Here is a 12470-nt window from a genome sequence, read left to right as displayed (position 1 = left end):
TTAATTTATTTTACAATCTCTACAATACCAACACAACCTAGGTTAGGCACTTATGACTTCCAATCACCATCACATAAGTCATAACACATATTTCATACATAATTAATCACCATAGATTAGTTAGAGATGGTAGACATACCTCTTGTAGTGAAACTCTTGAGAATCCCAACTTGTAGTGTTCTTGACCAATTTGGGAATTTAAATGTAAATCTATGGATCTTCAAGATTAATCCATGTTAATATAAGTGTTTAGGAGTAGTAATCAACTCAAAATACTCCAAAAATATTACCTTGGTTCATAGGAGGGAAATATAGGACAAATTCCCCTTGATAGAGCAAGCCCTAGCTCAAAGAAATGACTTAGCCACTCTCCCTACCCGGCCTTGGGGGTATTTATATGGCTCCTACGTGCGCGGCCGCGCACACAAGGCAGAAACTCCCAAATATGCGCTGTCGCGCATATGACATATGTCCGGTAAAATGGCCATAAGTTTCTGTATACATATCTAAATGACGAATGGTTTGATGCGTTGAAAACTAGACTCAAAGGGATTTAATTTTATAGATAGATCACCTCCTAAGTCTATATAGTTTTGTAGCAGCATGAGTTTGAAGTCGTATCTTGTGTGAATTTTTCTGAAACTTTAGCGCATTGCATAGTTCCCAACATGGCTTAGTCCAAGGGATCCCCTTAGTCCCTTAACAATATCCAATACAACTCCTACATGTATTATCATGATCATATAAGTTGTTACCGTCCTTAACCCATCGTGGAAGGCAAGACGACACTTAAGCGACTTGTGAGTGTGCTTGTGGCCTCGGACTAATAGGAATTATTTTTGAAGGGGGCTCACAATAAGTGCTCTTTATGGAATAACTAATAAATGATTCTATTCTTTTAAATAATAGTTAAAAAAGGATCAAGCTTGTAAAAAGCTACATCTAAGCAGTGAGCTGCTGGCCCAACATATCCATAGCCCAAGGCCAACACAAACCACTGTCAGGTACTTCTCTCATTTAAGGATGGCAAGTGGGCCGATCCTTATCTTTAGGCCCGCGAGACCGGACCGGTCCTAGAGGGCCTAAACGGTCCCAATGGTCATAATATTTTTAAAAAAAATTTACCCGTTTGGGCATTTAAAATCTAGCTGTTTCCTCTGCCAAAATAGTCGTTGGCTCTTTACAAAATAGCCCTTTAATCCCCCAACTTTGTTTTAATCCCAAACTTTTTATATCCTATTTTCAAAAATGGTAACTTTTAAAAAAATATCCATGATTGTTTTGTGCCAAGATCTTAGAAGTAGTTAGGAAGAAATTCTTGTTCTTTGTCTTTTCAAGAATATTAATAGAGCTAGTGAGAGATTTTTAAGAGGAACAAAGAAGCTCCAAAAGGGGTGTTATGGGAAATGGAGTTCTCGAGACAAGAAAAAAGGTAAGTAGACGGTGGGTGGAAGGTGGAGCTCAATGTCTATTTTGGGTGGCTTTTTATATGTCTAATCTTATATATTACCACACAAATTACTATATGGGTGTTAAAATAATAGGAGTATAGCTGTATAGGGGACTGTGTTTTAAGAAAGTGAGCAACAATGCTAAAGCTTTTTTGTGTCATATAAGTATTTAACTGTACTTTGTGCTATGTACATGTCAGTGGAATTGTCTCTCAAACGGTCATAAATTAACTCTCCGTTTGTTTTTTTTTTACCAAAAATATTTCTGCCATCTATGTTTTAGATCACAAATTTTCTTAAACCGTTAGTCTTGCCATTAAAGGTGACATGACAGTCCAACTGAGTTAGATTTGCTTACATGGTCATCCACCTAAACAATCCAACATGACAAAATTATAAAGGTTTTCCTCGATTCTATAATAAAATTTACAATACATTGTCTTAGATATTTTTTTTATATCTTTTTGTCTCTAATTTCAATTTTATTTTTTTTAAATAATTTTTTTAGCTGTTGGGCCCACTTAGGTCACAATTATATAATATAATTTACCAGAAATTGCCTTAATATTTTTATTATCATTTTTTTTCTAACTTCTATAAAAAAATTTAAAAAAATTGAAAGTATCCGTCGGGCCCACTTACGCCCCGGATCATTAGTTCGTGAGTCCGATCCCAAATCGATTCCTACAAAAAGCCCGCAAAAGTCCGGCACCACGAAACCTGTTTAAGTTGGAACCGGCCCAGAAAGCCCACTTAGGCCCGACCCGGCTCACATGCCAGCCTTATTCCAGAACGAACCGTTGTTTTAGTAGAAGCACTTCATTTTTTTGTCCGAGGAAAAAGGTTCGATTCTCAAAAAGCAAATGAAAGCGCGGGAAAACCAAGGACGGCCACCGCTGCGACGGCCTCGAAGGGCGGATATTGGAGACGCCGGAGAAATGCAGGAGCAGGACGACGATCTCGAGTTAGAGAAAGTTCGGTTGATAAGCTTAGCTCTTGAATTCGGTTTTGATGAAGACTCCGCAAACACGTGCTTGAATCGCCTCATTGAACTCTACGGTAACCCCCCCAATTTTTTTTTCCCATTCCTTGCCCCAAACTAAAAACCCTAAGACAATTGCAAATATCACTTCACAAATTAGCATTATAAAAGTTAAAAAGAAAAAAAAAAACACAAGTTATTTGAATGACAAACTCTATACAAGTGGAAACAGCCTCGTGCAGTAGAATAGACCGACCCTGACCCCGCGCATAGGGGAGCTTAGTACATTGGCATTGTAAAAGTTAAAAAGAGAAATGGACATAAGTTATTTTAAAACATAAGCTCTGCCTAAGTTTGTTTCCCAAAACATAGCTGGTCACAAGTCCGATTATAGGAGGAGGGTTGTAGTAAATTGACGACTAGTGAAAAAATAGTCTAGTTATGAAAAGATTCATACAGGGGACTTCAATTAGTTCAGAATTCAGGACGTACTTGATTGATATACTTTATATATTTTTAAAACTAGACAAGTTACGTGGTTCTAATATAGGAGTAGTTGGCTGAATTATTACAGTTCTCATTTTTTTATTTGTGAAGGTGATGATGGGCGAGATTTCATCAGTGTGGAACATTGCGGAGATGATTTTCTTGCGGCGCTGGCAGAATCAATGCAAGACACTGAGGATTGGGATGATTTGCAAGCCATTGAATCAGAGGCTTGTGGGGCTCTAGCTGATATGTGGGCTAAGGATGTTCGTGACGATTGTAAAGATGAATGTGATGAGGATTCTACGACCTATGTCCATGTTATTGAGGATTCACCTCAACAGCACAGGCGTGCAAAAGCAGTGGTGTTGGATTCTTCAAGTGACAGTGAAGAGATGGGTATGAAGTGTGCAAGCAAAGAGGATGTTGCTTCTACCTCTAAGATTCGTCTTGACAGAAGCCACCAGGGAGGGCGTCGTACCTCAGCGTCAATGGTAGTATTTATTTAGACTTATAATGCTTTCTATCAACTGTTTTATTGTTCATTTCTTAAAGTATCAGCATTTCTAGATGATGTCATCTTATTTCTTTTTGGCTACAAATCATGTCTTAGTTCAACCTTGCTTCAATTGTTCCTTTTTTTTGGTTTTAGTTTCATTGTCTTCTTTTTCCTTTCTGAATTTACTTCATACTTAATATATGCTGCAGCATTGCATTAGAACAACATGTGTTGAATCATCTAGTAAATTCTTTCAATTAGCTGAGACCTAAATGAATGGCTATATAATGTACTGTTAGCTGACATGTGATCACCCTTGTTCTAGTTAAACCTTGCTTCTTTCAATTCATCGAGTACTGACTGAATCCTCCTATCCCTGCTCTGCCCTTGTCGAAAGGATTATACGAGTGCGGTTACTGAAGGTTCATTTTCATCAGTCTCCGCTGAAATGGAGTCCTCCTTGGCATCAAATCTTGGGGATGAAACCCTTAGTTATGAAGAGTTGCAAAGGTTGGATTCTATTGAACTGGCAAATGTGGTAGTATTTGGAAACAGGTCCTTTCGACCTCTACAACATCAAGCTTGTCAAGCATGTCTTCAAAAGCGTGATTGTTTTGTTCTTATGCCAACTGGAGGTGGTAAAAGTCTTTGCTACCAGGTAGGTTTCTTCACCATTCAGCTGGTCCTTTCCCCAAGTATTGTCTAGAGTGATGCATGATCACAAGAATTTCTTTTTTCATATTGAACTGGCAGTTAATTAAATCTGGTTTTTGAAATGTCGGAGCACAAGTTCCAATGCATAAAAAGTTGCAGACTTGTCTGCCAAAAGATGAAAATTTTGCGTCACTGTTTCTCCTGTTGTTTTGTGTTCACATTTTGTCGTACGGTCTATGTTATCTTATCCTCAGTTTCCTTATGAGAAGTCAGCTACTATTCACCACATTACATTGCAGAAGGTTATATGACTGTTCATCTCAGACACATAAATCATGTTTAAGGTCAATGTGCAAAATCTTTTCACAAGGGTTGTCCAGAGAGCACATAACAATTAACATCTTGCTTGAAGTATGCAATCCTTTTAGTTTGGGGACTTGGCATGATTTCCTATTCTGTCACTCATCAACTTACCTTGGGATGTACTGCGTAATTCTTAAAGAATCCCATGTTGAGAAAAGCTGGAAAAAACGTTGTATTAAAAGAAGTGGTGACAGTTTCCTATTGGAGTGACAGTTCACCATTGTTGCATATGAAGATCTTAAATTTTTCTTTTGATAAATCATACTAATGTTTGCTGTTGAAAATATCTACAAAGTGTGGGTTTGCAAAAAAGTTAACATCGTCTAGACACCCAGGTATCCTTTCTTTACACCCAAAAGTACATGACACAAAGCATTTTCATACTATTCATATTCCTCTCGCTTCTATGGAACAATATCCTATTTATACATTTCACAACTAACCAACAAACCATATGTTGTGGAGGGATTTTTACCATTGTATGCTGCTATTATATGGCTTCACCCTCTTTATAAAAAGAATACGTATTAGCCCTTTCTGTCATCAATAAACTTTTGATCATTCAAAGTAAAAAGTAAACAGAGAAAGCTGTGTTACTACATTCTTTAGATTACATTTTATGCAGTTAATAATGGATTTCAAATGCTTAAAATTCTCCCAACTTTGTCAATATTTAATTCAAGATTGGCCGTAAGGAAATTATAGCCGGCCATAAAATCATATTAATTTGTCAAGACTCTGACTAATGTTTGCACTAATTCTATTTTCCTTTCCTGCTATGCAGCTTCCAGCGATCGTACAACCTGGTGTTATGATTGTTGTATCCCCCCTACTTTCCCTAATTCAAGATCAGATAATCACGCTTAACATCAAGTTTGGGATACCAGCAACATTTTTGAATTCTCAACAAACTCCCTCACAAGCTGCAGCTGTACTACAAGAATTAAGGCAAGGTTTTACTTGTCTTTCTTCATAACCACCCCTTTGCTCCTCCGGTTGCCTTTAAGGAGAACATATTTTTGAGAATGACTAATAATTAACTTCTTGAGCCTGCCAAAGAAGAAAATACGTTTGTGTTCCTCGCATGACTCATGGTCCATAATATGCATGGTCATGCAAGCCCCTAGCACGCATGTGTTGGCAGGAAAACTTACCACATTTTCAATGTCTCATCTGGTATCCTGCAGCACAGCCAAAAAGAATTTGCTTGCTTTGCATAATTATTTGCAAGAATGAGAAGATTGGTAGATAGTTCTTGAAACTAAAGGAAATGGGGCGGCCGACATTTTTACCTGTGCTGGTCTTTTGTCCTGATCTCTTCCACATGTTTTCCTTTGGCTATGAAATAGATCTTGAATGCCTTAAAATTATGCTTGTTTTCAGTTAGGACTGACTCTAATGGCATAATTTCATATCAATTGCCAAGTTATGACTATTCCATTAATCCATCCTTTATTAAATGATTTTACTATTAGAACTCTCTACAAGTATTCTTTAGAAAGTAATTTGCTTTTGTAGAAAGTTGTACCAGTCTTGTGATCCTGTCGCAAAATTGCTCCTAACATCATATTCTGGATTTGCATCTTCGTTTCTTACTTCTAGGAAAGATACACCATCATGCAAGCTACTCTATGTAACTCCTGAGAGGATAGCTGGAAATTCGTCATTTCAAGAAACCTTAAAATGTCTGCATAGAAAGGTGAGCATTTTGTAAGCATATTTTCTTGTTCAAGTCCAGAATATTGCTAGATGGTCTTAGTAAATAGAAGTTTTGCTGCGCTAATTTCAGGGACAATTGGCTGGTTTTGTTATTGATGAGGCTCACTGTGTGAGGTATGTCCTTATTCTAATATCATCTTAACTGCTCAAGAAGTCACTGAAGCTGGAGGAAAAGAAGTCAAAGAACAATAGCACAGACTGATGTATCAGATGACCAAAAGGGACAAGGAAATCCATCAAACAACTAGATCTTCCTTTATTGTTGGTGGCCTATATCAACCTTATGTTTTTTGAAACATGGTTTTAGGCTTTCTTTATCTGATTGGTAATAAGAATCAAGAAAATGATTGGAAATTTTATGGTCCCGGTTTCAAATGATTTTAGGAAATAGAGAAACGATAGGCGTGTTCTCAATGTGTATTTGATCTGTTCTTTTACCTGTTTCTCAGCCAATGGGGACATGATTTTCGACCAGATTATAGACTACTAGGATGTCTTAAGCAAAATTTTCCAGATGTTCCGGTGATGGCATTAACTGCCACAGCAACCCACGTAGTCCGTGAAGTAAGACAGCTACTTAAATTTGTTCTTTTGTGCGGTCTGTTTAGTTTTTTGGTTTTCACAGTTTTTGCACTCTGCAGGATATCTTGAGAGCCTTAAGAATTCCTCATGCCCTTGTCCTTGAGACCAGTTTTGACAGATCCAATTTAAAGTATGAAGTAACTGGAAAGAGCAAAGAGCCACTCAAGCAGCTTGGGAATCTATTATTGGATCGGTTCAAGAATCTATCTGGAATTGTGTACTGCCTATCCAAAAGTGAGTGCATGGATGTCTCAAAGTTTTTGAATGAGAAATGCAAAATCAAAACAGCATACTATCATGCTGGGTTGGCATCTCGTCAGAGGGTTGCAGTTCAGAAGAGGTGGCGCTCTGGGGAGGTTGATGTCGTCTGTGCGACTATTGCTTTTGGAATGGGAATTGACAAACCTGATGTTGTGAGTTCTTGTAGACTATGCTGTTTCTCTGCTTCTTACCATCATATGAGATCTTCAATGACTGATGATGTTGCAAATATGACTCTTAATCAAATGCCATTGATAAATGATCTTGATATAACTATAAAAAGCCTTAAATCGAGTGAAAGGCTGAAGCCATATAGATGCATTGAAAGATTGTTAAACCTATTATTAGTACCTTTTTCTGGAGAGGGTTAGCCATTTTAGGTCTAGATCTTCTCTAGAGGTTCTTGATGTGATAGTGGGAGTGAAAGTTCTTTTCATTTAGAAGTTATACTGTATGCCACCGTTTGACATTCAGGAATAAGGTAGTGGACTGATAGTTTTCTACATTTTCAGCGGTTCGTTGTTCACAATACAATGTCCAAATCTATTGAAAGTTATTATCAGGAAGCTGGAAGGGCAGGAAGAGACAGCCTTCCCGCTACGTGTGTCATATTATACCAAAAGAAGGATTTCAGTAGAGTTGTGTGCATGCTAAGAAGTGGGCATGGGTATAAAAAAGAAAGCTTGAAGAGGGCCATGGAACAAGCTCGAAAAATGCAGAGATACTGTGAACTTAAGGTGCGTTGATTGATTTTTTATAGAGCTGCTGTGCCTTGCATCCTCCTCATCATTCTAGCTTAATTCTTGTGTTACTGGACAATCTCTGGAATCATCTCTGTTATATTCTTAATCATCACATTATCCTTAAACTTGCAGACTGAATGCCGTAGAAAATTGTTACTTGAACACTTTGGAGAGCCCTTTGACCAAAATTCCTGCAAGAATGGTTCTAATCCATGTGACAACTGTCTCAAGTCTTCCTCGTGAAGGTTCTACATTTTACTCCCAAGAGAAGGCCCAAAATACAAATCTCAAGCTTCTATTGCTCAACCACCAAACAAATCTGTCCTAAACTAAACATGTACCGCTTGCATGGAGGTAGTGATTAGTAAACTTTGAGCAGCTACAATTACATGGTTCAGGTTTGATAAACTAGGGTAGCTAGTAATATGATCATCTCATACTGTTCGTATGCATACAACAAGGTGCTCATATTCAAGAGGCAAAAGCCAAAAGATGCATCTTGGAGTCATAAGTGCAAGTCCTGCACTTGTGGCTCAAGGAGGTTAGATCTCTTTCTTTACTGTAATCTTATTTTTGGCCCTAACCTAAGTCAAATGCTCGGCTTCAAGAAAGCATAAAGGAAGCTCATGTGGTTGTAGTTGTACAGCGATGAGAGATACTGGCTCTCTTTATTGAAATGGTTGTTCTTAGTGGTACCAGTGAAGTCTCCTAATACAATAGGTGGGTTCATTCTCACTTCTCCTCTCCCCCTTATCCCTCCATATATAATAGATAGAAGAAGAAGAAGAAAGAAAAAAAACATCTGCATAGTTGGACTGTTCCTCATGTTATGCTTTGAAGTCTGATTATTTGGGTAAAATCGTATCGTAGTGGTCAGAAGTGACAACCGTTTTCTATCATTAGACTATAGCACAGTGGCTTGTTATCAATTGCATTCACGTAATTTTGTTCCTTGTTTATTTCTGGTTGTGGTTCTAGCTCCAGTTCTCTAAAGTCGGCCATGACTTGGATCAATGCAAGAATGTATTTTTTAATCAGAAGAGTTTCTAGTTTTCATTTCCGTCATTTCATGAAGTGGCAGAGTATATGATGTAACCCAACTAGTTACGTTACCATATATTATTGCGAGATATGGGGCGTTCATCCTGCGATGTATGACATTTGGTTGTCTTAATCTAAACTCTGGAATACAATCATTCATAGCACAACAAAATTAACCCTTCTCTCTATTGTACCTGAGATTTAGGTGGTTTATGATGATAAGCGGTCCCAGTGAGGGGTAATCCAGATATAATAGACCTTGATTTGTTCTCCAATTGTTAAAAATCATCTTGGCAAAAATATTATTTGGACCTAGTGTAACATCAAACCATGTTGATTTCCCATTGTTAAGTAACAAAATTGAGGTAAGAACGTATATAATTTAACCATGATGTGAAAATAAATTCTATATAAAAAACACGTGTCATATGGTCATGCACTTACTAATTACTATTCTAGTGCATGCATCGGGAGGTATGTATTTTTGGATCATCTCTATTCACTCGTTTGGCAAATATCTGGGATTTTCTATCTTCCATAAAAGGCTAGTTAATAGTGACTTCCAATTCATCATTGACAACATGCACTCCAAACTGATTGGTTGGAAAACAAGTTTTCTAAATATGACGGGAGAACTACCCTAGCAAAAGCCTTTCTGAATAGCATACCACGCCATGTCATGCAATTCATCAAGTTCCCCTAAAAAATCACAAAGGAAATTAATAAAATTCAGAAGAACTTCATCTGGGGTACTATACCCAACAAAAAGAAAATGCACCTAGTAGACTGGGACACTGTTACCAAGCCTAAAAACAAGGGAGGGTTGGGAATACAAAGAGATGAATATAAAAACAAAATTATGCACTCGGGCCTTGCATGGAGACTCTTTCATAACACTTCTGCTCTATGGGCAAACCCTGATTGCCAAGCACTCTAATTGGAGCCACCCCCTCCCCCTTCAAAAAAGCCAAATCCTCTACATGGAAGTGCATTCAAAAAGGGCCATTAGATAGGTAGTGCACAAAGGGGACAAAGTCAGCTTCACAAATGACTCCTGGATGCCCAATCACCCACCAATCAGGAACATGCTTGAAGGTCCTCTCACCCAAACTGACCTTTCAGCCAAAGTAGCTACCATCTATAACAATGGGGCTTGGGATACCTTCTCCATATTCTTGAGCATCCCTCCTAACATCGGAGACCTTCTCTCAACTATTTTCATTCCACCCAATCCCATAAAGGAGTACAAGATGATCTGGGGCAATACTAGCAATGTCCTCTTCAACACTAAATTAACCTATAGCCTCCTTGCTAACATAACTCCCCAGAAGGTGGAAGAGGATAACAATAGTTACATGTGGATCTGGAAATTGAAAGTCTCTAACAAGATCAAAACCTTCATATGGCTCTTATACCATGGAAGGCTTCCCACATGGGCCTATCTCCACAAAATTGGGGTTATTGTAACCTATCGTACTGTTTTTGCGCTAATGCTTTTGAGAGCTCTACCCACATCTTCTTTGAGTGCCCTAATACAAAATCATTCTTGCAACAGCTAACCTCAAAAAGCACCACAACAGTCCAAACTCAACCCCCTACATTCACTAGTAGGTCCTCGTCTAGCACTTGGTCAACCCTTAGAAGAAAACCATTCAACAACATTCTTAGTTGGGAAAACCTCTTTCCCTTTAGCTTCTAGCAACTTTGGATTACTAGGAATAATAACCTCTTCAACAACAAAAAGGATAGTGTCCCTACTTCTGTTGTTTTGGCTAAGGCGATTGAGTATATCACTATCTCAATTAACCAAACACCCACAAAAGAGAAGACCATCTGGGTCAAATGGGTTCCCTCGCTAACATGCCACTACAAGCTCAACACCGACGAGGTAGCTTTAGGGAATCCTGGGAAGGAAGGTGTGGGAGGAGTTTTCAGAAATTCCAGCGGCAACTGGGTGCTGGGATTTATGGGAAGTCTGCCTCACACCACAAACACCCAAGTTCAACTTCTTGCAGTGCTGTAGGGATTACAAATTGCTGAGCAAAGAGGATTCATACCCCTTGAAATCAACACAGATTCAACATAGGTAATAAGAATGCTTAACTCGGGTAACCATGTCTTTGACTCAATCATTTTTTAATACAGGTCAATCATCCTAAGATTAAGAGACGTGTTGGTGAAGCACAACTACAGTGAGACGAAAAAATTAGTTGATCTAATGGCAAATGAGGATGCAAACAAAGATTTTTTTGGTAGAACAAGAACTATGACAGTTCCTCCGGTGTTTGCAAATGAAGTTTTTTGGCCAGACATCTTAGGAACTGTTTTTCCTAGAAAAATTTTGGATTGTAATATTAATACTTTTGATCACAGCTCAGGGGTTAACTCATACCCCTCTGAAAACAATGCACTTATTTAGCTATAGTTGGTAATTTATATATATTATCATCCAGTTAACCAAAAAAAATATTTGCACAAATAGGACACTTTGGGTGCCATTTTTTATTTTATTTTTTTACCCTAATTATCTCATGGGCAGAATTCCAAGTTTAATAAGTGTTGCTCCTCGCTTGTTCTATGGGTAACACTTTTGATTTTTGACCTTAAAGATTTACACATAGAACAAACGGAGTTTTAAAAATCAAGACCATCCGTTTTTAAGTTCATAAAGTATAATTTTGTGTAGATCAATTCAAGAATTATGCGAGTGAGTAATGTATGGGGTAAGATGAAAAAGGAGCTCATACAATATTTTTCATTCTTCTTCTTAATAGCACTTATGACTACGCCAGATATCTTGTTGAATTGGCCGTATATGTCGACATTTAATTTTGGTACTTGCTTTCTTGTTCCTATGATTATTAAAGAAAGAATAATATAGAGTTAGATGGTTCACAATGTCACCAGCTCACATCTTAACTGTTGAATAGTTGTTAATGGGCCTATTAGAGAATTTACTGATAATGGTTCTCTCCTCTAGCCTTTATTAAAAGCTAAAGCTTTATTGCAAAAGAAAATTATAGACGAGATTAAAAAAAGAAAAGAATAATAGAAAAACATAAAGCTTGCTTAATGGGTATCAATTTAGGTTTTAGTATGTTACTAATACAACGATGACAGAATAACTAGCTTTTAATGTTGTTTTTAGTGGAACTAAAAATAATGGTCGGTGGTTATAGTTGTAAAAAATCAAGATAATATTAACAACTACGCCTTAATTTCAAACTATTGAAGTCGATTCTATGAATTCTCAATATCATTAATGTTTATGTGGGTCCGAAACATTTCAAAATTATGTACTTAAGGATTTATAACATGGTTAATATTTTTTCTTCAAAACAAAGAAATTGTAACCAAGTCAAGGGGTTGATAGGTGGCAGAGAGAATAGATAAGATAGAACTATGATTGGAATCGGATCTAAGATCTTAACATATAGCCAATGCATTTAGATTTTAAGAATCTTTTGACCTAAACCACATGCATAGTTTCATAAATCCTTTTCATAATCGCAATTCGTCACTTTAATGAAGGACATTGGTACCTAAATTCAAGCTATGCTTATCTCGAGTTGTCAATTTCTTGCTTTTATCCTCACCATTTTCCTCTCCAACATTTGGCGTAGAATAAAAAAGTTATTTCGAGTTATTATAATTAATATTTTGTAGGAGGAATAAATGGTTAATTAACG

The 12470-nt window shown here is 37.4% G+C and overlaps 1 protein-coding gene across 1 annotated transcript; it reads left to right on the top strand.

Annotated features, from left to right (window-relative positions):
- The first annotated feature begins 2262 nt into the window (after window positions 1-2262).
- Window positions 2263-8435, top strand: LOC104105527 (ATP-dependent DNA helicase Q-like 1). Its single transcript, XM_070179903.1, has 10 exons — window positions 2263-2510; window positions 3031-3413; window positions 3816-4076; window positions 5220-5388; window positions 6043-6134; window positions 6225-6268; window positions 6604-6718; window positions 6796-7149; window positions 7510-7734; window positions 7873-8435. Exons 1-10 carry the CDS (start codon window positions 2315-2317, stop codon window positions 7981-7983), a joined length of 1950 nt encoding a protein of 649 aa, XP_070036004.1. The 5' UTR covers window positions 2263-2314; the 3' UTR covers window positions 7984-8435.
- Window positions 8436-12470: the final 4035 nt, after the last annotated feature.

The sequence above is a fragment of the Nicotiana tomentosiformis genome, chromosome 1, assembly GCF_000390325.3.
Source record: "Nicotiana tomentosiformis chromosome 1, ASM39032v3, whole genome shotgun sequence".
In the NCBI taxonomy this organism is placed as follows: domain Eukaryota; kingdom Viridiplantae; phylum Streptophyta; class Magnoliopsida; order Solanales; family Solanaceae; genus Nicotiana; species Nicotiana tomentosiformis.
Note: the sequence above shows the minus strand (reverse complement) of the source record. Positions and strands in the feature narration are given on the sequence as shown.

Bases quoted from the DNA above. Each gene is read 5' to 3' on its own strand.
- LOC104105527 (XM_070179903.1), top strand. From the start codon at position 2,315: ATGAAAGCGCGGGAAAACCAAGGACGGCCACCGCTGCGACGGCCTCGA. The intron at 6,135-6,224 runs GTGAGCATTTTG...CGCTAATTTCAG, and splicing joins TAAAATGTCTGCATAGAAAG to GGACAATTGGCTGGTTTTGT. The intron at 7,150-7,509 runs GTGAGTTCTTGT...CTACATTTTCAG, and splicing joins GAATTGACAAACCTGATGTT to CGGTTCGTTGTTCACAATAC.